Source organism: Aulonocara sp. 'chitande type north' Nkhata Bay, linkage group LG13 (assembly GCF_057382095.1).
Source record: "Aulonocara sp. 'chitande type north' Nkhata Bay isolate Kocher_YH1m ecotype deep benthic linkage group LG13, A_spYH_male_GT1.1, whole genome shotgun sequence".
Taxonomy (NCBI): Eukaryota; Metazoa; Chordata; class Actinopteri; order Cichliformes; family Cichlidae; genus Aulonocara; species Aulonocara sp. 'chitande type north' Nkhata Bay.
Genome location: NC_141356.1, coordinates 30,884,014 through 30,910,860, shown reverse-complemented (window position 1 = coordinate 30,910,860; position 26,847 = coordinate 30,884,014). Strand labels below are relative to the sequence as shown.

Sequence of the window (26,847 nt, the reverse complement as noted above, 5' to 3'; positions counted from 1 at the left end):
GAGAAATAATTCTCTGCCGATGCGTCTAATTATTTATTTTCCACTCTGGTTTTAAACATTGGTGTAAAATAACTCTTGTATCTGCGTGTTTATCCAAACTGAAGTCCTTGGGCGCACTCCTGTAACCGATAACAAACTCGGTATGAAGAATTTCAAAAAGGAAATCAATTTGCTTTCAGGATGGTAACTGACATTTTTCCGTCAGAGTATCAGTTATCCAGTTGAATAAATCTATTGATCTTCGCATCTCAAACTCCCATTGATTTGTAACCTGCCCGCCGCTCAGCAAGCCGTCATTACATCATTAGAGAAACTGCTGCATGCTTGAATTTTGTGATTAGTTTGGGATCTCCTCAAACTAATAGTAGTGACTTAAATCTTGCTCATCTGACTGGCCAGTCATGGCTGATGATTAATGCTGTTTGTAAATCGTCATCGTCATGATGTCGTCTAATAATAACGCGTTTAATTAATACAGCCGACACACGTGGTTAAATCTCAGTCAACTCTATGTCGAGGCAACCTGATGATTAAGCAAAGAAAAAGCGTGCTTATAAACTATGTGCTGATATTCGGAAATGCAGATGCCTTGCAGATGTATTTTATAAAATCCTATTAAACACAACTTTATGAGCGCCCATTAAAAGCATAAATCTCATAAATATCATTACTGTTGTACAAAACGTTGCTTGTCGTGCAAAATTTCTTGTATGATCATCAAAAACATAATTTAAAAACACTGTCAGGTTAATTTTGAATCGATAACTTTTTTCTTTCCTCCCTCTTTTTATTTTATCTCAGAAAGCCTCAGATCAGCTGAAACACTCAGTTTATTTAAATCCAGGTTGAAGACTCACCTGTTCTCAGCTGCATTTGAATAAAGCACCAAATCCACACTTTAAGCTTAAATTTCAAAACTTACATTTAACTACTGATTTTATCTACTGTTCTGATTTTATCTGTTTTGATTTTATATACTGTTGTTTGTTTGTTTGTTTGTTTGTTTGTTTGTTAATTAGTTAGTTAGTTTATTTGCTTGTTTTAATCAATTTTAAATCATGCTTTTTATTTGTTCTTGTTTCTAATGTCTCTGTAAAGCACTTTGAATCACCTTGTTGTTGAATTGTGCTATACAAATAAACTTGCCTTGCCTTGCCTTGCCTTATCATCTTCAATTCAAGAAATTAACCAGGTTGATGATTCGTTCCATTTAATGGCTTTTGAAAGGTATTGATACTCAATACTGTCTATTTGATGTTTACTTATATTCTAATTGGGAAATGTAGTTATTATCTTTAGTAGTTGTCTTCAAGGCATTTTGTTGTCTGTAAGCTCTGTTTAAATATATTTTAATGAAATATAAACTCTCAACAAGCACTTTATTAGGTGCACCTTCTCAACTGCTTGTATTAGCCAGTATTAGCCAATCATGTGGCAGCAATTTGATGGTTGAGACTACCCGCTGAAGCTCAAACTGAACATCAGGAAGTAGAAAAGATATGTTGATTTGTTGGAGTATTTCGGAAAATGCTGATCTGCTGGGATTTTTTCCCAGACAACCATCTCTGGGGTTTACAGAGAACAGATAGGAAAAGAGGAAATATCTGGTGAGCAGCAGTTTTCTGGGCAAAAATGCCTCGTTGATGCTAAAGGTCAAACTGCTTCAACCTGATAAGAAGGCATCTGTAACTCGAATAACCAGCGCTAGAGTTAGAATTTGACTGAAACAACGTGAAGTCATGATGCCCTATACAGTTTGGGCTTGTGGTGGTGGTGTAATGGTGTAATGGAGATATTTTTTAGCATACTTTGGGCCCCTCAATATCAACTAAGCATTGTTCAGACACCACAACCCAGCTGACTGTTGTTGCTGACCATGTCTGGTGACTATTTATGACCACAGCTTGCCCATCATCCGGTGGCTGCTTCCAGTAGCATGCCATGTCTGTAGACTCAAATTCCTTCCACAGTCACCAGATCTTAATCCAACAGAGCACATTTGGGATGTGGTAATATGGGTGATTCATTACGCATGTGCAATTGACAAATCTGCAGCAACTGTGCGATGCTGTCATGTCATCATGCACCAGAATCTCTGAGGAATGTTTCCAGCATCTTGTGGTTGTGCCATAAAGAATTAAGGCAGTGCCAAAGGAAAGGGGTCCAAGCCAGTACTATCAAGGCATGCCTAATATAGTGGCATGTGAGTGTATTTATTAACCAGCTTCTGTGTAATCTAGTAGTCTTCTTTCTTACAAGCAGGTGTTCCTTATAATGTAAACACGATGTTGGCATCCATGTAACAGAAGTCTGAATAGGAATAATTTTTCTTGAGGATCTTTTGATGTTAGCTGAAATGTGCATAATCCCACAGCCACAGCCTAAATACTGTGTTTATAGGGGCTCCACTTTGCTGTTTTTTTTTTTAACCTACATAATCGCATTAAGACTAGATTATTTCAGTGTATTAATTTCACTGCACTTCCTGTGATGGTATAGGGTGACTTGCAGCAACATTTTAATTATATGAAATATGAAATACAATAAAAAAAAAAAAAAAAAAACACAAAATAATTGGCCTAAGAAAAAAAAAGTCTAAACCCCTGTGAACTGTGTTAAAAGGTGGGTTGTGCTATTATTGAAGGGCTGTCTTTGTTCCACTTAACACCAGTGATCAAACTGGGGTCATGCTATGTCGGTCAGCTTGCCAGAGGTTGATTGAAGCTGAAGCTGTTAAACCTCTAATATGTAGTAATAACAGCTCTAGGTGATTAACTCCACATACGCATTATTAACACGTTATAAAAAATAAATAAAAGGAAGGTGTTTAACGTCATGGTTCACTTGGATTATTTCAGAGCTGCAAAAATTAGTTGCCAGCTGGAGGCAACTTGCCCAAACACCTCCTCTAACATCTGATGATACAGAATTGAGAGAGGGAGAGTTGCAAACAGGTAGAAACAGTGCTGGGGGGTCGAACAGTGAAGTAGGCCCTTGAGGAGGGTCGAGAATCAAATCGCATTGAAACAGGATTGAGTAGAAGAGCAGAGGAGGCAGGATGAGCAGCATACTGATGATGAGGATTAAGATTGTGGATAGGAGCGTGAGGGCAGAGAGATATGGAGACAGGTTTTTGTTTTTTCCTTTTTCCCGAGCATCAGTGATGTTGACTAGCTCACTTTGATTTTAGGTCACGATGTCATTTGGGAGGATAAAAGGGCAGAGATGAGAGGAGGAGCAGGAGGTGATATGAGGGGAAAAGTGACAAGCTTTAACTAAGGAGTCGCCGGCAATGCGGTCTGATCCGTCATTCATTTCAGCGTACTCTACTAGATGCCGCTTATTATCGTCAGCCTTGCTTGGTCGGTGAGTCAGCACGACGTGTGATTTCAGTAGCTTGTAAAGCAGAGGCCATCACATCGCCCGCAGGCGTCATCGCATTGCTGCCCAGAAACCCTTTGAGATTTGAAAACTGGGCTGTCTGCTTATTTGACTGCTGTGACTTCGATTCCCCTACTCTGCAGGTGGGTGACATGACAGTAGCTTCACAGAAACCGGCCCAGTTTCTGCTGTCCAAAGTCTGTATGAGGGTAAGCTGCTTCTCCACATGGCCCCACGGCACAGAGCCTGTGAATATTTGATGCTAGTTGTGAAAGGCCTGGAGTGAAGCGTTTGTTGTTATTAAAAATCTGACAAATAGGACCCAAATGTAAAATCCTGGACGTACCATGTCAGAAAACACGATTTTATCTGAAAAAAAAAATCCTACTGTAGACTGCCAATCACAAACAGTCAGCATTATTTATTCTAACACTTATTTTATTCCGTGTTAACACACAAGGTACACCTACTGCGTCATTTCCTGACGTGCTCAGTACTAACAGTCTGCCTGAGTCACTCATTTTGTAATGCAGAGTGAGAATGTGGCTGCTTCTTATCTCATCACTGGTGAGTATTTAAAAACGAGGTCTTAACCCTTAAAATGCTGGCAGGCCAGTTTTACACGTGGTTTTTAAATGACCGTAACGCCATTAGATACAAACTTTAAATGGTTTTGGAAAGAGGAGCAGACAAGCTTGACAGGGGCATTCGGTGTATCGCGCTAGCATGAAGCATTCACAAAGCCCTGCTGTCTGAACACAGACAGAGAAATGAGCTCCACCTAGTTTTTTCAGTGTCCACGTCACCGTAACTCCTCAGCCATTTTGAGCTAAAGAGAAAAGTCAAATGGTTCTTGAATGATGAGAATTATTTTATAACCCCAAACAGTAAGTCCAGGTGATGGCCATGGGTCATGCTATGCTGTAAGTTCGAAAAGTATAGTTTTTAGCCCAGGGTATTGTCATTATGCTGTCAGGAAGGGGGCAGCTCGGACGCCTAACTTCATGAACACGATAACTAATCTACTAGTAGACGGAGGGTTCGCACTGGCAGCCGACATTATTTTACTGCTGTGTGACACAAATTTGTTAAAACTCACTTCTTGAAATGTACTTCAAAACGTACCTTTTCCGGAAGTGGAAGTGCTGCTTCACTTCTGTGTATTATACTCTCAGTGAGAGGAGTGTAATAACCATTATTCTTTTACCATTCATGCATGTAAAAAGGTAAGCAGTACACAGGGTTGTTCCTGGTTCAGGAGGGGGTGACTGCACATATAAGGCTTATATGAAAAAAAATCTGTGCATTTTATGTTTGAGGTATTGAAACCTCATCAAAACCTCATCAGATTGTAATTCAAAGATTTCACTGCAGATTTTCTTTAATTTTTAAGCCTTTTCTCAAACTTAGATATCTGTCACCTCAAGTCTTAGCAGTGATACCCCCGTCTGGGTCATTCAGACAGAGAGCATTAAACTCCTCGTTGTCTGATTTTAAGGAGAAGCTAGGGAAGGCACAGAAGAGGCATATGGTGTTACACACCCTCTCTTGGCCTAGCAGAAGGCCGTGGTGAAAGTGGAAACTGGCACCAAACACGTTGGCCAGAGGGCCAGTCAGGCACACGGGCTGTAAAGATAACCCGCCTTGATTACGCTTACACTTGGAAAAACAGCATCGCAGTTAGAAAACACTGAGGCCAAAAAATTAAAGGACTTGTAACAGCAAATGCCCACATGAGGTGAGCTGTGTGTTTCTGTGCCGCAGCTCCTTCAGAAGTGTCTCCTCCAATCTGTGTCTGATTGGCATTCGTGAGCTCAGTTCGCTGGCTTATGTGCATGCAATATGTCCACGCGGACCACGGCTAAATAAAACCTCAGGCAGACTTGCTGACCGATCCAAGAAGCAAAAATATTTCTGTGAATTCTGTTGTCCAGACTTTTGTGGACTATTCCCCTGATAATACAAGATGGTTAACAGTACTAGCTGAACAGTGAGATGACTAAGACCAAGTATTGATATTCTTGGCATTTTTAGAGAACCCTGTTTTTGCCGGGTGAACTTTAATCTTTTGGCATCTAAGTCATATTCAAGGCATGGGCACAGTCACAGAGGGGAGAGCCTGTCAAAGTTCCTGAAAAGAAGCATTCCCAGGCTCGGCTCCATAAATAACTGATGCTGCTTGAGGAGGAGTTCACATTGGTCTGTGACAGACCGGCCGCTGCCCTCAGTGTGACCTTGCATGATCGCAGAGAGCAGAGTCACAGGACTCTCAGGTCAACTCTAAACTACGGCTGCCACGATTAGTCGACTAGTCACGATTACGTCGACTATCAAAATCGTCGACGACTAATTTAATAGTTGACGCGTCGTTTGAAGCTTTGTAAGATCCCAAAAGACGCAGGAATAAGTAGTAGGATTTAAGAGTGTAATAACGGGCTGAAACAGAAGATGGCAGCACTGCATGTACAAGGATGCCAGCTGCCGTTAAACCCCGAAGAAGAAGAAGCTGTGTCCCAGAATTCATAGCGCAGCCCAGCTCAGTTTCCAACAATGGCGGCAGCTAGTTAGTTTTAATATTACTCCTATTATCTTTCTGGGTCCCAAAATAAACGGTTAACACATTTTCAGGCGAGAATGTAGCTGTGTAAACCTCAAATATCTGCTCAGTTTATCAAGACACCACATATTTTCAAAAAGCGCTCCGACGTTTTCGGAGACGTCTGTTACCCACTAGCTCGTTGGCTAGCCAGGGGCAAGGCTCACTAGAGCCGCTGAGAACATCGAATTCCCGGCAAATCGTTTTCAAACCCACTGCCTCAGGTTAAACATATATATAAGTCACTTAGACAACTTAAAAATGTTATTGTTTGGCTTTTTTCAGTATTTTATTTGTTCCTGAGTAAATCGGTTTGGCTGAGATTAAAGTTATAGTTTTTACACAGCTGAATAAAGCAGACAGCTGATCATCAGAAGTGTGAGATGCTCGAGAATATACTCTGGTGTCCCGTTATATTTTAGATAGCAAGGAGCAGACGGCTGAGATTATTAAACTCCACCGAAACAATCTGCAAATGTCAATAAAATTTAATAAACATCTTGTCATCATCATCATCTTGTCTTTATTTTTAGTTAGCACATACCTTAAACACTTAAAGCTGTAAGCTAATGATAGTTATATAAGAGCAGATGCACGCTGTTGCAATAAGCTGTACGTTGTACATCCAATGAATGCAAGATCTGATTAGTCGACTAATCGCAAAAATAATCTGTCACTAGTCGACTATCAAAATAATCGTTTGTGGCAGCCCTACTCTAAACCCAGGAAATATTGGTGAAACAGGCACAGCTCTAGTTGTTTCTTAACCATTTATGGTAATCGCGCCTCTCTAATAATGTGTTGCAAATCCTTCAATGGGTCACCAAATGAAGAAAGAAACTGCATTGTTTATATAACGGGAGATAAATTATATAATTTGTTGTGGTATATCCTGTAAATTCTATAATTACCCTCCTCTTTCATCTTTGGACCCTGCATTCTGGCCAGGTGGATGGTTTCAGTGTGAGCAGGCTAGCTCACTGGTCTGCCCTATTAATCAAACAATGATGCAAATTTCTCTGAGAAGAAAGACCAGAAACTCCCCAATGCACCCAGTCAGGATTAATAGCCACCTGGCTGCCTTGGAAATTTAAATTTGACATTTTCATTGTTGAGCTTTACTTCATGTTTTGTCTCAGCTGACGTTTTTAATTAGTCCCTCAACTGAAAAGCTTGATGAAAGCGTTGCATTTCCTTTACCCTTTTAAATACTCACATCTTTGGAGTTGAGGATGGATGCTGCTAAAAAGCATTCATATAACAGGAGTATGGATCAGCTTAGATTTAGGGAGGAAGAACCGCGCCTACGTGTTTCACGGTTCAACATTTTCTGCTTTTGTGCCGAGCTGTGCTGCTCATTCACTTTGAACGTGTTGCTGTGATCTGCTGCTTACGTTTAAAGTCGAGGACTTTTTGAGCACCAGTCCTGACAAAACGAGACGGTTGCGTGTGCAGTCCAGCATGTTGTGAGACGTCTCACAACGCAATGCAATGCAAACAGGACGTTTGGCTAATGTAAATATGGGAAAAGAAAGCTAGCTTAGGTTAGCCTGGTTAGCTTCCCCTGTAAGTGAAAGGTTGTTGTTATGACAATCGCACCAGCAAAGATACCCATGCCCGTCTCAGACATACCCTCATGCATCTTCAAGGCCACCTGTACATTTGAATCCTCCCCAAGGACAGTTACCAACAGTTATTTTCATTTCTGATAAATCTAATGATTAGTTAGGCACCTACTCGAGTGCACAGGACAGTGGGGAGAAAGAGACATAAGACAAAGATACAGATAGTGAATGTCATGGTCTGATATTTTACATGTATTAACAATAGAAAGCCTACAATAGTGGTGCTATGCGAATCAATGGTCAGCGACTAGTGCTGCAGCTGTCTATATGTCACCTATGTCTTGGAGGATAATAAGATGTTGCCTTTATGCCTGTCAAAATTTCTTTTGCAGAAGTGTCATGTATTTTTAGATTCAGTTATAACTCCAAAGAATTAACTATCAGGACTCCATTGTGAATAAATGTCCCTAAATACACTTTGATATCATGGAAAGAAAATGCTGCTCTTAATTTTCTGCAGGATCAAAGTGATCCAAACTTCCTGTTTGAATAATACATCAATGGGTACAATGCGAACAGGACGTTTGGCTAATGTAAATATAGGCCAAAAATGATCTCAAGCTGTAGGCCATGGTGTAGCTCACTACATTCACTTAACTGCTGGACAATCCCTTACAGCATTATTGTAACTCTTTCATTTAGTCTGAAAAACAGTACTGTTACTGTGTGTGTGCAAGATGTTCAGAAAGGCGTAACAACCTGGAATATAAAGCTTTATGACCTTAATGTTCAACCAAGTAAACATGTTTACGGGTATTATGAGTCTCAAGGTAGAAAGTTTGCGTATTTCACCGTTAGCGGAAACCGAACTTGACGGTCAGATTTTGGAAGCCAGGCAAAAGATAAAACAGCAGAAGGGTAAAGTGGAGCATCTTGTGCCTCTAAGCATCAGTGATGAGAGATAAATTGGTGGTGACCTAGTACTAATGCGTGCTCTGAACATGATACAGTGTGGGTTTTGATATATGTGATCATGAACTCTGAAACCTAGAGGGGAATGTTTTTGCCACAGAAAATTGTGTCTGTGCCTCCTTATTGGACCATTTACAGTCACATAAAAGTGCATCCCATGGAAACTGCCTTTTGGCACATGTGGACACGCAAACACTTTAAAACATACTGTGAAAAGTATTTTGCACTCGTCTCTTTGACGTTGCCCTACTGCAAATTTTAAACACTCTCTCATCTAGATTTCCTTCAGTTGTTTCAAGGTGTTTTACAGTTTCTTTGCATGTACTGCCCATTTTAAACTCGCCAAATATGAGCCATAACATAAGCCTCCATTTCATCCTTCATTAGCTATAGTGTGGTCATTTGATCAGATCATTGTCCTTTTAAAACATCTGCCTTACGCTCAACTTCAAGACTGATGCAGATTCGTAGTGAAGTCATTTACTGCAAGCTGCTCAGTCACTGAGACAGGGACATGGGAGCAGCTCCAAAATAAAAACACTCGACTTCACTGCACCACACATTTCTGCTATTACATCTCTGTCTTTGATTTGTCTGTACAGAGATGAATAAAGGCTTTGCGTGTTCCTGCCTGCTCATTGGCAAAAGGCACTCTTACTCTGTTTGTTTGGAGATCAAATTGCACAATCCCTTTCTGATCACTGATCAACAAATCCACGCGTTACCTGCAGATCCTGTGATGACACGTTGGGATTTTTGGCTTTTTTTTTTTGGAATCAGCTTTACTAAGTTCCCTAATACTTTAAGTGATGCTGGAGTCTTTACATCATCAGATCTTTGTCTTCTCCACCTTGGAAGTAGGTGCCAGAAAAATCTGTTGCCATCTTTTTTTTGTTTGGTGTCAGACAGCGCTGCTGTAGGGTTAAATAGTCTGTGGCAAATTGGTAGTTAATTGAAAACAAGGGCGATTTTAGGTGATTGTAAATGTATTTAAATGTGCTTTTATTATACGGAAAAATCTTTTCGCATCCCTTCCTCGATGCATGGGCATCCAGAACCTTTTCTTTTCTTAGAGAGTAGGTTTCATCTGTCACTCTGTAAAGACAGTCTAATATTTGGGCTCTAATCTGGAACCCCTGATTGAAGTTTTATGAATTTGAAGGTTTGATAAATGCTGTGGTATTCTTAGCTCATCCACAGATTGAGCCCCCCCCCCTTTGTGTCAGCTTTGCTATTTGAACACTTTGGAAACTAATGAATGCTTAGATATGATATAATACAAAAAAATATGATAAAAGTTCCACATATTCCATAAAGTCGTCCTTTATGACAGACTATTTAGTAGATAGGCTATGGCACAAACTTGGGGACGATGTCGCAGTTTCTTCTGTGCCCAAAGCAGCAGCCGTAGGAACAATTAGTGTGGTAGCCACAGAGGAGCATTGTGCAGTCTTGGAGAGAGCAAATGGGAGCTACTTTATTTCTCAATTCAAAACAACTGTTTTACCCATCTATAATTAATGCGCCTAGAAACTGGGTAATGCCAGTGCAAAGTGTAGCTCTGCTCGCAGAGGGGTCCTATAACGGTGGAAAGTGTGTACGGATAAGAAAAATACTCCCAACGCCGCTGGTGATTGGAGGAGGAAATTTGGGAAGATAATAAGAACTGAGCATTGCTTACTCAGCGGCATCGATCGGAGCGTGTGGTACGTGTAACGTGAAGGAGCTACAGACCTCCACCTTTTCACACTCTTGAGGTTTAATCGATGCTGTTAAGGTCACCGGTGAGATCAGGGCCAGTGTGTAAACTGTGTGTAGGCAAAACTGGATTTTCATACTCTCAATTATTTCTAAGAGAAGAAAAATAAAGCTGGAGGGGCGAGATAAAAAAGATAAAAACAACAAAGAAAAAAGTTCCACCTACTAGTCTGAAATGGCATATTGAGAGGAAAAGTATTGCGTGACTAAAATTAAAACACTGACACAAGCAGCTAGTGCCATCTGGTGCATGAACCATCAAAGAGGGTCTCGGTGTGCCGTCGCGCTGACCACACGCACATGAATGTGTGTGCAAGCACTAATTTCTGCATACTCTCAAATGTGAGCCCAAGAACAGTGCCGGTCCTTCTCGTCGGGATCGAATCCTTTGAGGAGCAGCGCTGTGGAGCACAATAACCGAAAGCTGTTGTCTTCCAAGTACTTCCAAAACTGCTGTTTAATAATGCATCAGGTTCTAGTGTTGTTGGTCTCAGGGAGGGGAGGATGGGTGGGGGGTGATAGGGGTATGACGGTCAAACTGGGCCCGCACGTCAACAATCTGATTCATTCACTTCTGAGATGTTATCTCGTGGATTAAGCGGGCTATGAGCTGGAATTAATTATCCAAAGCATGTTCAAGTCCTTTAAGGCAGTTTATTGAAATGGAATGAGCAATTAAGCCGGAATTATTTATGTCTTGCTGTAACTATCTTGGAGGGGTTTGGTGTTTGGATATCCTAATCAGGGGAGGGTTGCTTTCACTACGCTGCATTGCAGTGCAGGGATCTGATCGGCACGGGCTTTTGTGGGGCACACTCTGCTCTGACACGGTTTCCCTGTCGGCGTGCGAGTCGCGATTACTTAATATCGAGGCGTTCAAGAATGCGACTGCCGATTTCATATCTGTTAATGGCTTTCACCGGGCGAGGAACACTGCCGAGAGAAAAGGCAGCGTTTTCCTTTGTTGCATAAGCTCGTCTGTGCTGAGGCTGGAAAAAATGACGGTGATTGCTGTCACACTGTTCTCAAATCCGCTTTCTTCTGTAGCAATTGCTGAGTGGCCACCTTATCGAGGTGTATTTCTGAGGGGTGGGACGATTCGCTTGTGTGCCTACAGTGATTTGTGAGAGCCTTGGAAGGGGCACAGCTGTGCTTTTCAACTTGTTAGGCTCAAAGTGGAGAAATCTGGGCTTCAAGGGGCCGAGCTGACGAGATCTTGCCCTTAAGGCAGAATATAGAAAGTAGACGTAGCATGAGATGGCTTTTTTTTTCTGTCCTATTTACTGTTGTTCACTTCAAGAATAAATCAATAATTTGATAATAAACTGATGAGGATTTTTCTGGATTTGCTACGTTAACGATGCCTCTGGGCTCTGCAAAAGACATTCTCGTTAGTAGACACTCCGTAATTAATGAGTTGTTAAATTAAAGACTCATTCATGTCAGTTCACCTTAAGTTTAACTTTATGGCTCATTGTGTGGAAAAATGCTTTATTTTATCACTTTAAATGGCTTCATTTTGTTTGTTTTGACTAAAAATGCTTTTATCTAAACAGTGAATATAGAAATTCATAGAAAAATTGTCCTTTTACATAATTGTCGATATTTAATTACTTGTTTGAGAATATAAGGCATTCTTCACATTCCTGGGATTGAGCGGAAGAAAGGGTTTTCAGCTGTTCCAGTCAGCAGTCTCTTAATATGCTATAAAAGAGTAATAAAACCAGAAACACGAGGTTCAGGAAAGACTCGGAAATCTTAACGGCGATCGTTGTGCACAGACATTCCTTCTAGCAGGTGATAAGGTGTTAGAAGTGGTGGATTTTCAATTTAATACCTCGTAAACCTCATTTGCCTTCTCTGGGATTCCACCTGGGAGCGGCCCTGTAAGGCTGAATCAGTATGGGTGACGCTGCTTTTTGTTTGTGATATATTGCAAACTGGTGGCACATTCGTCCCTGTTTTAAGTGTTGAACATTTCGGGTGCACCTCTTAGACACGATGCGTTCACTGCCAACCCCCTGCGTGCCCTGTCCTGTCTCTTCAATGTGCACATTTAGCAAACAATAGTGCAAAAGTCTTGAGCCACCCTTCATTTCTTGATATTTTACTTCCAAGGAGCCAGACTTTCCTGTCAGTGTTCTTGAACAATAGTTCTGAAGGTATTCAAACTTTTTCTTTGGACAACATGTTTTATTTTTTGTTTTTGCACTCATTTTTAATTCAGTTCTTGTACCTGACCATCTTTATTTTTCTTTCTAACTCCATCAAATAACTTTTTTTTTCAATTTCTTTAGCAAATCTGCCAAAAAATGGCATAGTTTGACGGGAATTAAATAATATTTTTGCACCAGCAAAATGATTTCTGAAGAACTATTAGCTGAAAACTTGGCATATCTAAGGATGTTAAACATTTTGGGGAAACTGGACAAGTGGAGGACAAATGAAGTGACAGGCTTAAAAACGGTCTACAGCACATGAACCCAAAGTCCTTTATTTAAGCAATAGAATAAAAATCCAGCAAAGACCTGACACAGGGCCTGAGAGATGCATCTGGCCCTTCAATCGATCCATCTACTGCTCACCAAAGCCTCATCAGAAATGGTCACTGATCACTGTTTGGAAGAGCGGTTTTTAAGAAGCCATTCTTAAGGGAAACTGTGAGGAACGATATACCGAACACACTGCCAAGAAAAACACAATCGGTGGAAGACAGTCGGTCCTGGATTGGCCTGTCCAGATCCTAGACTTCAACATTTTTTAAGCAGTGTTAGATCATCATCACCAAGGAATGAAACAAAAGGAAACCAAAGTCCAAAGAAGACCTTTGAATGTACTCCAGGAAGCCTGGAGAACTATTAATGACGACTACTTAAAGAAATTACAAGCAAGCTTTGCTAAGAGAGTGCAGACTGCTGAAAAGTAAGGGTGGTCATACCAAATGCTGACTTTCAAGCTTGTAAGAGTTTCAAGCTTGTATGCTTACACATTTCAGTGAATCCCGGCATCTTTTTCCCGTTTTCCTAACAGAATATAAAGAAATAAGGAGTGGCGTAAGACTCTTGCACAGCACTGTGCAGTGACCTCCTACAAACTTCAGCTTCTCGGGAATCAGATCTTCTCGTCTATCAGAATGATAGAATGATTACTGCAAAATTGATCTGTGTGTTCTGATTCTGTACTGGTAGAAATGGACATAAATAAGGATTTAAACATGTCTGATATGCAGGCATGAAATTAAAAAACAAAACAAAAGATCATTTCAGTGTGTATGCTCAATGAAGCCCAGGATGAATCTATTCTTTATATTGAATCAACATGGGTGCTACGAATGTGCCCACGTTATCTGCTCTGTAGCCACAACCCAGGACAGCACATTACCACATAGATGGATGCAGTCATTGTGCAGATAAATGGCAGAGGTTTCCACTCCTCCAGAAGGGCACCGTGAAATGGGAATTATGTCACCAACATTATTCCTCAGCGCCGGTGTCTGTAACACATTTGCACGCAGGCTCACACAGGCACACTTTGCAGCCGTGCTCGGGAGCCGGTGATTTCCCCGCGGTGTGTCTGGAGTTAAAATGATGTGTTTGCAAGGATGAAGAGGTTTTTAAAATGCAGTGTCATCTTGGGTTTAGATTCAGTTGCAATAGCAATGCTTAAACAAAAGAAGTGCTGCCCACACATCTAAGCTACTGCTGTGGTTTTCCAACCGGGGTTGAAGTAGCTGAGTTCATCTGATGGGGCTGTGGGTAAAAATGTCGAGTACTGCCACAGAAGTAGCACGCTGTGTACACAGTAGTCGGTTACCAAATGTAGCATAACCAGATTTCTTTATATCAAACTAAAAATAGCCCTGTTTCTTAATTTTTTTTCCCCCTGGCATGAACAAAACCATCAGTGAGTAGTGTGAACCCACCCTCAGAGCAGCTCTGCTAGCAGCTTATGAATTTGTATAGCTGCGCCAGAGGAGGAGGAAGCTAATAAATCTTGCAAATTTCTCCAAATGCATCACCTGACCTGAACTAAAAACAAGAGCATCATTATGCTGCTGGAATTAAACACAACTAACATAGCGGAGGGATGATGTCGATGTAGCAGCGATGCATGTAGTAACCCGTGCACCCGCCCTCCTCCATCCTGAAGCCTGGCGCTTGTATGTGAAGTTGTTCTCTGTGAGGATGATTTATCTTCGCTGCAGATCGGTTTCATGCCTCTTCACTGTTGCTGTGTAATACGAGAGCTGGGAAAGACACAGCTGTTTCCTGTTATCAACATTTTTTTTAATCTTCTACAGGAATTTATTATGTAATCTTCTGGGTCTCTGTTTGCTTGCTGTGAATTTAGTACACTCAAAATGTAGACGTGCACATATGGACTGTGGTAAAAAGCAGCAGTGGTTATAGAGCACGGTGCTGATGAGAGTTGAAGGAGATCAGAACCTGCACATCACGATTCTGTGTGAGTCGGACAGAGATGGAGGCGGTTAGGGAGGGAGGGTGAATTCGAGGGGCAACCCCCCTTTCTAGACGAGGGATTCCTTTACTGCAGTGATCAGCAGTACTCCCCCCATCCCTCCCCTCTCGTGCTCCTCTCACTCATAGCTTTTCTCTTTCCGTCTCCCTCCCTCCCTCCCTCGTCTTCCTTCTCTTTCTTACCGCCATCCCTGCCAAACATACACACTCCACAGTCACGTTTCGGGTGGGGAGGGACTGTCTGCTGCAGGGTACAGTGTATGCAGCACATGGTCAGAAACGCAAGCGCGCTTGTGACTCGCACGTTTTTACTCCAGACTCCATTTATCTCCATCGCTCCCCCGCCACCCCTCCATTTATCCTCACGTTCATTCTCCCTGTCTCTCCACACCTCTTTCCCCCTCTCTCGTGGCCCGTCTGCCCATCTCCTCAGCCCGTTTTTCTTTGTCTCTCCCCCTTTCCCTTCGCCGTGTGTGACATTGATTCCAAGGTTGCTGTGCTGTTGACTGCTGCTACGCTGTTAAATATTGCAGGCAGCGTTTCAGTGGCTGCGTGCCGAGGGGAGTGGAGGCGCGGGAGCTTTGCTCAGTCGCTGCAACTGCAACTACCGCTGACAAACAGGCTGGTGAACAGACGGGTTGGACACACACACACACACACACACACACACACACACACACACGGCCACCTGCAAGCACACAGAGGTATATCCACGCATACATGTCACTCCACAGATCGACGTGCACGTGTGCCCGTGCCATATTTGCATATGTTTGTGATGGCGCTTTGTGCCAGCGGGTGCGTGGGCTGGTGATGACGCTGTTGTGGGTATCTCCGTGAAATCTTCCTGGCTTTCGAATAGCTGAAGTTAATGAATGAGCAAAGCAGTGCTGGAGTGCTCTCTGCAGACTGTGCAGTTATTCCAGATGAGCCAAAAGCCCTTTCTCAGCATGTCATCTGATCAGAAACCTAATCACTGTTTGGGCTCTACTTGGTGCTTGGCAATTGGTATTCTCATTTAGGACACACACACACACACACACACACACACACACACACACACACACACACACACACACAGAGAGAGAGAGAGGAGGTGCTGCAGTGCTGGCATTTACTCTCACACCTTCTCCATCCTTTATCCAGATCAACATCATTCTGTGCATTTGATTGATTGGCAGTCCCAGTCACTGATTGACAGCAAGCCTGGGTTTGAGTTTCTGTGTCTCAGTTTGGTGGTCGGATTACAGCCAGCTTCCTTTGAAGAGGCCCAACTGCTCACAGAATTATTTTTATATACGAGTTTATTTTCTGTCAGTCACAGGAAACCTTTTGACACAGGCCGTCTGTGTCAAACATGAACAACAGTGTAAAGCTTTGTAAATACTTAAAGAATCTGTGGGAAAGCCTTATTGCAGACAGACCTGGGATAATTGTGTTGCTGACTAATAATAAAATCAGGCTTTATTATCCGGACCGTTGACTTCTTTTTGCTGCCGTCTTGCTTTTGTCCAGGATTAAAAATGATGTTGGTAAATGGAGCATGTTTATCTCGGCTGTACAGAATTAGAAAGGATCTGTTTGCAGTGAAAGTATACGCACACAGATGCACAGATGCACAGATACACGTCTCCTGTGAGATATCTTTTCACTCTGTGACTATCAGTGCAGTTGAGAGAGCTTTGAAGCTCTGCTGTTGTGGTTTGGATCAGTAAGGGTCAGAGAGTGTGGGTGTATCGTAGATCTGATGTTACAACGGTTGTACACAGATTAAGCGCATCAGTACATTGTATACTTGTACACATTGTATACAATTATATGCAACCCTAAAAGTTGCACAGATCTGGGCCCCAGATGTCAGGGACAGTGCAGAAAACTGAGCATTTTTGTGGTACAGTCACAATTGGTTTATCCAGAAGTTATGAGTCCCCAGAGGTGTCTTTTTTTGGTTTTGTTTTTTCCTGATGTCTCATCTTCATCTGTTCATTTGTTTTGTTGTTTTTGTTTTTTAAGAATGAGAAGAGCAGCCCGCCTGCCATTTGCCCTGGGCTGGATGATGTCCCGCCAGTAATTTGAAACATATGAACACTCAGAAGTATTTTTGTGACAAGAAAGCCGCAGTTAAATTGGTTAATTCGTCCTACTCGGGCGTGGCTCTTGTCTGCAAATGGGAGCATTTCTTGAAAATGGGAAAGCGGTCCCTGTTGTGTAACACAACACTCTCGGAAATAAACAATTAGAGAAGTAAGTGGCATTGATTAGGGCAGTTTCATATTGCTGGGTGCTGCACGCTGATCTACAGCAGCAGCAGCTGTGGCTGGGTGAAAGAAGCATGCCAGGTGAGAACAAACAGTGAAAAGGCAAAAAGTAATGAGTTTGGTCCACTTTCTCCTCCTATCTGCAGGTTTGGAGGGGCGCCCCCTCATGGCACGGCCAGAGACTGTTGTGTTCCTCTGCAGCTCCAGAGGGTAAGTATTCCCTTCCTACTGCATCGTTAACTTGACACTCTCACCAGCAAAAATCCAGATGCAGCACTCGTAGCTGTATGAGAGGTTTCCCTTCCTTTTTTTTTTTTTTTTTCTCAAACGAAGGAGAAAACCCCAAACAACAATGCGAGAAATTCTGCATCAATCGGAGAGTAGAGGCTCATTTGGAGTTAACAGGCAGAAGTCATTAATGTGGAATCAGTCTCGGGGTAGCATCTGCTTGTCTGTGTGAGAGGCGGGAGTGATGGAGAGTGTGAACAGAGGGTGGAAGAGAAAGGGAGCAGCACTGCAGAACAGGCTGAATTCATTTAAAAGCGTGCCTTAATAGCTGTAGGATTGTAGTAAAGATAGACACGGGGTCTTTGCGCTTTTAACAATGCTCCTGCGATGACAGGATAAACGAGGACAAAGGGAACGTGTGCGGCAGAGGGGGGCACTCGGGGCAACGTTTCAAAGTATCACTGTAATGAAGAAACGGTCTTAAAATGAAACGTCTGAACCTTTGGTGTCTTTTAAACGTGACACCTGGAAAAGAAGCCCGGCTGGCGCTGCCTGTGCCAGCTGAGCGTCCTTCATTTCTTGGTGTGGACCTGGGCAGATATCTGCTGATTCACTGCAGTGGGCCTGTGCAGGAGGCGGAGGTTTTTGGGTGCAGCAGCAACAAGGAGGCTCGGATCATATCTCCTATGGGCTTGCAGCCCCCTGCCTTGATTCATGTGTCTGTCTTTAGAGGCCACTCAGCATGATAATGGTATAAGCTGCACAGGCTCATTACAACAGTAGTTTGGTTATGGACCAATAGAGCCATATTACAGGCTTATATTAGCAGAGAGTGCCAGTGAGCCGAGCGTGGGCTCAGCTGTTTGGGACAAAAGTGATGGAAGAAAAAAGCAGGGTGTACAGATGGCACCGAAAACGCACAGAATCCTAAACTTGAACTCAGTCCCAGGTACACTAAGTGATTCCATCTTTTTCTCGGCTATGAAAAGTTAAAAAACTTCAAAGAATGAATAAACTACGGTGTTTACCTCGAGGCCTTTTAATTCAGCCTCACCACACGCGCATGATTTAGAAGTCTTTCAGGCTTTTATGTGGGAATAAGAAACATCAATAGTTGGCTTCAAAGAATCATCGGCAGTCCTGTGAGGAACAGGTTCGCAATGTTAAGGCTGTATCGATTCTCCAGAACAGATGGCCTGAATAGGGCTTATTTTGGCAAACCGCAGCGAGCAGTGTATGTCTTTTAGTAGCTATTAGTCCTGTGTTGATTACTGACAAATATTAGATGTGCTAAACCAAAAATTAGGTACTGAGAGTAATAAGAATTTTTTGACAGCAATGTGCATAGACTCAATTATTAATGCAGCTCTCAGTACAACTATTTTACTATCTTATTAAAAAAAGATTTTCATTGACATGCCGTCATTGTTGATGGTTACAACCAAGCTTGGATGCATGCATTTACAATAACTTGGAAATGATCGTTAATTGGAACCAGTTATCGAATACCATTCCTAATCACAACTTGGTCAATGCACACGTCCAGTCAAAGCATCCTGTCTGTGGGAACCCACCCCTACACTGCCTCCGAATTTGTACCAGATAATTTCAGCCAATAAATAACTGTTGATGAATTACATTGACTGCAGCGTCTTATTGGATAAGTTAAATGGAGCCAGTGTTCCAATATGGCAAGATCTGTTAACGTTTAATGAACGATCACTGAGTTTTATGTTTAGTGTTGTGATGCGCCCAGTTAGGGCTACTGTGACGCCCTGAACCACAGTCCAGTGAGCCGATAGACAAAATGCTCTTGTTAGATAACCTTTTTTTTCCAAGGTTTCTGTGTCCATGTGTTGGACCAGTTGTTTAAGTTTTATAGCAGTGCACTTAAGTTAATTAGATACTTAGTATCAGAACTCTGACTCCATACCACTACTTTGCTGGGCAAACTGTTTAATGCCAATATATCAATCAGGCCACAGATGGTATCATCTAGATGTTTTGTAGTGAGCCATGCAAAGTAAACCAAGAATAACTAGACTCCTGCTTCTCATTAACGCTTCTTAGCCTTTCTGTAACCTCATTTTATAACCACAGGAGTTGGGACAAAGATGCAAATCTCATGAAACCATATTTTTATTCACAATACGTCATAGAAACATATCAAATGTCTTGAAAAAATTTCGAATGGGAGCAACAAAACCCATGAAAGGTAAGTAGTACTAAAAAAAACAACTGGAGGAGCATTCTTCAGCTAATTAGCAACAGGTCAGTAACATGATTGGGCATAAAAAGAGCATCTCAGAGAGGCTGAGTTTCTCAGAAGAGGTTAATGAGTCCTTAAAAGAACTGCACCTACAAATTTCAGAATAATTTTCCTCAGCGTGAAATTGCGATATCTCATCATCTGCAGTATATAATATCATGCAGAGATTTCTGATGGTATGTGGGAGTTAGTGCTTGCGCATCTGGAAATGCACTATGAATGCTCAAAGGTATACACAGGTTTTAGAGGAGCATGTGCTCCAATCCGGGGAAGTTGTTTACTTCAGCAAGATGATGCTAAACTGCACACATACTGTAAATCATTGCATTCTGTATGTACTTCCATTTTACTCAGCATCCTAATTTTTTGGGCATTGAGGTTGTGCAAGATTACTGCTTTTGTGACGTTCGACCCGTCCCTGTTTTCTTACTCGCGACCCCTACAGAGGTGACGGTGGTGTATCAGAACGGGCTGCCGGTGATCTCAGTCAGTTTGCCGTCCAGACGAGAGCGCTGTCAGTTCACCCTCAAACCTCTCAGCGACTGTGTGGGAGTTTTCCTCCAACAGCTCCAGGCAGAGGACAGAGGCATCGACCGGGTCGCCATCTACTCTATGGGTATGCTCACACACACAAGTGAACAAAACCTCATAACCTTTAGTTCCAGTACCTTTTTGTTGCGTAAGCCCTCTCTTATTTTCTCCCCGTTTCTCTTTCTCTTCAGATGGGGCGAGGGTTGCCTCCTCCACAGGAATAGACATCCTGCTGCTGGATGATTTCAAGCTCGTTATTAACGACACCACACACCTCGTGCGGCCACCGAGGAGAGGTGAGAACCGGCGAAGCCTCTGCTGTTCGTTGTTAGGCAGATTTCAATCATGGCGTGTACCGCTGCGACTGTGGGTGTGACAGGTGTTTTGGGGGTTGCAGTGATCATGGTGATAGGTGCTTTAGCATAATAAGAAGCACAACCACTGAAGCCTGAAATTCTTGTCTGAATTCTGCCTTAGGGGGCGTCACCAATAAGAGGAAGTCAGGATTTTATTGCCAGCATGTGGGAAGCCTGTTTATTTATTTGCATTTGTGTGTTTAACTTCAGAGCTGTTGCCCCACGAGGAGGCGGAAAAGTTGAACGATGTCAAGTTTCTGGTGCAGCAGCTCTATACCACGCTGCGCATCGACGAGCACCAACTTAGCAAAGAGCGTGAGCTAATTGGACGACTGGAGGACCTGAACTCACAACTCCGCCCCCTAGAGAAGGTCTAACTCTCTTAACGTGTTTTGGAGTGCTGTAATATTGAAATTTGTGCTGCTACAAGACGATTAACCTTCACCACAACATCAGGGAACTTGAAATTAAGTGACCTGCATGCTTTTATTAAATTTTTTCATGGGAGACAAGAAGCTGTTATGTAACTAGTATAGCATATCACCCCAGTCACAATTCACACGACATGGCTAATATAACTAAAATGTTGTTATTCAGTTGTTACTTGTGTACTGAAGGGAATTACTGACCTAATGGAAAATAGTTTTATGTGCTCCGCTTGTGAACGCATGTGCGGTTTCTGTATTATCTCCTGTGCAGGTGAAGGAGGAGCTGAATAAGAAGGCAGAGCGACGCACCACTTGGGTGTTGTGGGGTGGCATGGCGTATATGGCAACCCAGTTTGGTATCTTGGCCAGGCTAACCTGGTGGGAGTACTCCTGGGATATCATGGAGCCGGTCACCTACTTCATCACTTACGGCACTGCAATGGCCATGTATGCCTACTTCGTTCTAACACGTCAGGTAAGACCACAGTCTTCAAACTTGGATAAAGATGTAAAGGCCTTAGCTTTCATGTTTACACCTTGTTATCACATGATCTAAGCATCCATGTTTGAAGATTCATACTGGTGGAGAACCAGGAGAAATCTGTATACCTAATAATTCAAACCTAATAATGGTTTGAATGCTGCAAAGCAGTGGATTAAATCTGAGAACCTGTATCATGAGAGTGAAGGCATGAAGCGAATGGAGTGCCTTGGATGTGTTTCTCTTTTTTCTCGATCTATGGAAATGCCATCCAAAGACAAGCTCAAACGGATGTAATATGCATTCAGGCAGTGTTCCTGTTAAATATTTTTACATTCTGATAACCGCTGAAGTCACTTATAATAGAAAAAAGTTCAGCTTTGATAGAACCTAATCAAATATGTGGATTTACTCCTTTTCCCTGCTGATTTGTTTTGTTAATTAACAATCGTGCACTGTTGCCTGACAAAAAGCATGGAAATAGAATCGATCTATTCATATTATCGTATTGAAAGCCTTTTTTCTAGTCTCCACACTTGTGTTTTGGGTGCTTTCGCTGTACCAAAAAGTGTGACTCATTGTAGGCCAGTTATGCCGAAAATCTGTTAAGAACCCACCCAGGAAATCATCACACTTGGGAAATTTAATGGATTTTTAAAAAACTTTTTAAAGCCTGGTGACATCGTCGCCCTTCAGAAATGTGTTCAGTGTTTATACAATTACCATAAATTTTTAAATCCAAGGACATGGAGCCAATTTGATGTTGGCTTTCTCACTCCTATAGAAATGAGTAGATGGAAGGTTTCTGATAAACTGGGTCCTCTTACACACAGCTCTGACTGCGTGTCTCTGTAACCTGCAGGAGTACGTTTATCCCGACGCCAGAGACAGGCAGTATCTGCTGTTCTTCCACAAGGGGGTGAAAAGGACACGCTTCGACATTGAGAAGTACAACAAGCTGAAGGATGATATCGCTGAGGTATAGTTGCTCGGTTGAAAGCTGGGTGTTTTGTAATGTAAAACCAGCGCTGCAGTCGCACTGGGGATTCACGCATTTTGCAGTTCAGCTCTCGGATTTGTTGTGCCAGTGGATACATGCGGATTTGTACCACCCCGCCACATTTTATTTATTTATTTGAATTTTCACTTCCCTCATTTTCCTCTCTCACTTTACATCCTCTTCAGGTGGAGTTAGATCTGAAGCGTCTACGGGACCCGCTCCAGCTCCAGCTCCCGATTCAGCAACTCACCGACGGCAAAAATTGATGGGAAGAGTGACCTCCCCCTCGCTCAGCTCCTGCAACCCACTTTTTTCCTCTTCTCTTCTGCTGTCCTACTCCCTCCTCCCTCTTTCCCATCCATTTCTCTTAGAGTCCCCTATCCCTGCATCCCTCACGCACCCGATAATCCCATCCCTTTATTCTCTGACGGAGGTTTTTTTCTCCTTTTTTTTTCCTTTTCTTTTTTGGGTTCTTCTTTTTCTTTTCCCGACTGGAACCTCGAGTCGGAATTGCAAGCAAAAACTGCTAAAAGGCGAAAAAAACAGGATGGTGAGAACATCAAGAACTGAAAACGTCTCACAGCTGATGGATGCTGGGGATGATGGAAAAGGAAGACGATGACGATAGCATTAAATTGGCCACAATGGATATGCCTCAAGTCTCCAGAGGGACAGCCGGCAGGTAACTCCAGGGATGAAACGGGAATTACTACACCTGTAGAACACTCCACGACAAGGAACACGCAGCGGGGGCAGCTGTGTGTGTGTCTGTGTGTGTTGGCAGGACTTTCAGGCTACCTTGGGACACTGACCTTGGCTGCCCTGCGGGTTACCACGGCGGCGCAGTCCTTCTATCTCTAGTGGTCAAACTGTCGACACACACGCCTCCTCTTGGACGGGGCAGGCTGCGAGGACACGTTTACAAGAAATCCCGACCGCAGTCACACCATCGGGAAGACCTTCGTTTTTCCTGTGGCCGACTCCTGCTGCCTCTCCCTCTCGGAGCCGCGCCTCCTCCAGGCGACGGACAGCTGTCACAGATTGACCTTCCTTCGTCAGGAGTCCGTCTCCACTCGCAGGATGCAGGATTGAAAACGCCTCATATCCTCTTCCTGTTTTAACGCCCTGTAGCGGCCCAGCCTGCGCAAGTATGACAGTACTACCGACAACAACATCACTGTGTGTTCTTTTATTCCAAAAAAACGAAAAAACAAAAAGAAAAAAAAATGATAAAAATATTTTGGCACTTTTTATTTTGAAAGCCATAGTATATTTGTTATGGAAAAATATGAATATATATGTATACAATCAAATAAACCAGATGACCAGAGGCTAGTTTTTTCAGTGGGGGGAGGAGCTCTCATACAACAAACCTCTTTTTTTCTTCTTCTTTTTTTTGGCATCAAACAGCTCATCTTACACCCTCTATAAAGATCTCCTGCCATGAAGGAAGCCCACTAACAGTCCAACACACACTTAGTCGCATACGCACACACACAAAAAGCATCGCCCTATATGCAGTACATACATAAAGCTACCAGTTTTTATGCATTTTCATGGCAAATGCACACTGTATGTGCCACAATAACAGCATTCAAGGTGGATGTAAGGCTCGTCTGCATGGCTGCCAAGGGGATTGGGGGGAATCCAAATACAAGGGTGCTGTTTGACTTCTTTAATTATCTGAATGCAGCAATTGCTGTAGAAACGCTTAACATAACGGCAAGGTTGAAATCTTTACCGATCATTGCCTCAGACAAACTTACAAGCATGGTAATACACTTGATGAACTGGCTTCTACAAAAACTTTCTTAATAGCTAGAGGTTTTTAGTAAACTCCCCGCAGCTCAGTAACCATTTTCTTGCCATCTTGTGTTTTTTTTTCTTTCTCTTACCAAATGAAATCACAAAATAAAAGCTCAATCCAACAACAAAACAAGTGTCATGGCATTGAAGTCATAGAGGTTTTCTCATTCAGAAACAAATCCAGAGTGTTCTCCTCCCACTGCTGCTGTAATGCCCCTCCCTCCCTGCTCCCTTGATGGCAAGGCGGGGTAGACTGCATGCTGTGGTATGCCCTCAGTAGAAATCTGTGAATGTGTAGGAGCATTATTGCAATTTTGTACTTAATTGGACACCTTTCTTTTGCACATTTGCTAAAGAGTCATCCACATCAAGCTGAAGTCTTATTCAGAGGTTGTACAAGCCATATATTTATGTTGTCCATTTTTATTTAGGGGGGATGGTCATGGAATAAACCTTTGCCAGGTTCACATATAAATTTATGTTCAGGCCGAGGATTGGTGGCCTTTTCTTCCCCCCATAATCATCTCTATTAGCTTCTCAAAGCCAGTTATCTTCACTTCTGCAGAGGGGAGGCACACGTGGACTTCAGCTCCAGATCATCCTGTGCCTGTGTGTGAACAGTTGGCAAAATCCTACTGATGAGATGCTTGTGTTAAAATACAGATTTTATATTAAAATGCATGATTTTAGGGTCAAATCAAAGGTTAGACCTGCAGATCTCAAGGCAGGATTTTTAGTCGAAACTGTTACCGTGTGTGTGTGTGTGTGTGTGTGTGTGTGTGTGTGTGTGTGTGTGTGTGTGTGTGTGTGTGTGTGTGTGTGTGTGTGTTTGTTTTACCTCCCAGGGAAAAGGTGCCTTTTGGATCATTAATTATTTAAACTTTTTTGACAATGTAGCAATTTGGTGAACGGCAACATGATACATGATAGGAAAAACTATAAGAAGAGAAAGTTAATCTGTCTTTTTTTTTTTCCCACAAAGAAGGGTTAAATTTCACTCTGTGGAAGTGGAAATCAATTTTTTGCTGTGTGTGTGTCTGTGTACATGAGTGTTTGTTTGAACCTGCATGTCTAGTGCACAGAGAGCAAAAGTGCACATCACCATATTCTTGAGTCCTTTGCTCCTAATTGCCGCTTGTCAATAGCGCTAAAAATCAATTTGGCTCTCATCCCGTTTTACGGCCGTCATCAGCTTTAAATTTGTCTGTCCTGAACACACACACACACACACAAACACACACACACACACACACACAGAGAGAGAAAATGGTGTTTCCTTGGAGATGTTCTGCAGAAGGTGAGTCCTCCCCTCTGCTGTTTCTACACAACAACTCCATCATCATCATCATCGTCACAGCCTCCTTTTTCTTTTTTCATGCCATCCACCGTTTATTGCCTTTTTTTTAAAAACTTTTTTTTAAAACAATATATCAAATATAGGGAAACTTTATTCTAAAGAGGGTGTTGCATGAATGTATGTTTACATGGGAAATATGTTAAAAAAATAAATAAAAAAACGATGATTTATCAAAATAACTGCAAAGATAATTTAAGAACGTTGTTTGTAGAGATTCCTAGTTATAAAGGGCAGCGGGGCGGGGTTGCGTCTTTAGAATCTGCCCTGCCAAATCTGATTTAAATCCAGGCCAACCAAATGCTCAAAGCCCATCTTCACCTTGTTTACTCCCTTAAATCCCTTCCCTCAGCTCCCCAATAAATGGAAAAAAAGCCACCTATAAAAGAGGTTTTATGACCTCTCGTCTTGGAGTCCAAAGTAAAAGTGGCAGGTGCATTTTCTTAGCTTATTGGGGGCTATCTCCGGTTCGTATCCCTCCTGTTATTCTTTTTCATCAACCCCCAGCCTTTTTTCTTCTCCAAAGTCACATTATTACAATGTTTTGAATTTGTTATGTTCTGAATTTCTTGTTTTGTTTCTTTGTTGCGTGGGTGTGAGCACTTACAATAAGATTTGTTTAAAATGCCTGAAGAATGAAGCAGATTATTGGGTTGAAAATGATCTCGTACTTCATTCTGACCTCTTATTTACTTTTTCTTTTCTCCTGTTGACATGATGCTGTAATGTTGGCAAAAAAAAAAAAAACAAAAGGAAAAAAAAGGAAAGAAAATGTAAAATCCTGTATCATTTATGAAATATGTATAAAAGAGAAATGTAATTCAATTATCAATAAAATCCTTATCCAGTTTTTGGAACCAGTGGTCCGGTTGAAATTTGTGATTAATGTGTAACGCTGCCGATGTTTACAAGAAGCTTTCCAAGGTCTCGATGACTTCCCCAGACTTTCCTTGGCCTTCAGCCCTTCCTGCACAGGACATCCTATGAGATAGATCTGAGAATCAACACACTCTTGTTTTTATTTTTGGTGCTTTTTCAATCTTATTTTGATCATTAGAGCAGAAAAGGAATCATTTCCCTTGAATAACCCGAGAAAAGCCATGAGCCATATCGCTGTGTGGTTACACTTGGGTGCATCACTGCTTTAAGCTAAATGCTAATGACAGCAGAAAAACACTCACAGTGACCAATGTGAGTGTGAGGTCAGTTGTTGACATTTGACATATAACTTCCTGTCTGCTCACAAGTAAAATACAGCTAAGGTCATGGTCTCAATAGTTTTGCAAAACATCTTGATAAGAAAAAAAATTCATCCAAATGAATCATTAGAGCTGTCACAATTGTCTTGAGAGCAAACTAAATGTGATCTCTAATCTTCATGACCTT

At 42.2% G+C, this 26,847-nt stretch overlaps 1 protein-coding gene across 2 annotated transcripts in view; it reads left to right on the top strand.

The window, feature by feature from the left end:
* Positions 1-26,318, top strand: part of mcu (mitochondrial calcium uniporter) — a 59,770-nt gene extending 33,452 nt beyond the window's left edge. For both annotated transcript variants that reach the window (XM_086259862.1, XM_086259861.1), the window contains exons 3-9: positions 17,155-17,218; positions 19,951-20,121; positions 20,228-20,332; positions 20,603-20,763; positions 21,092-21,295; positions 22,164-22,280; positions 22,487-26,318. In XM_086259862.1, coding sequence (XP_086115988.1) covers positions 17,155-17,218; positions 19,951-20,121; positions 20,228-20,332; positions 20,603-20,763; positions 21,092-21,295; positions 22,164-22,280; positions 22,487-22,567 — 903 coding nt within the window. In that variant the 3' untranslated portion in view covers positions 22,568-26,318. The remainder of the gene's footprint in view (positions 1-17,154; positions 17,219-19,950; positions 20,122-20,227; positions 20,333-20,602; positions 20,764-21,091; positions 21,296-22,163; positions 22,281-22,486) is intronic.
* The last annotated feature ends 529 nt before the right edge of the window (positions 26,319-26,847 follow it).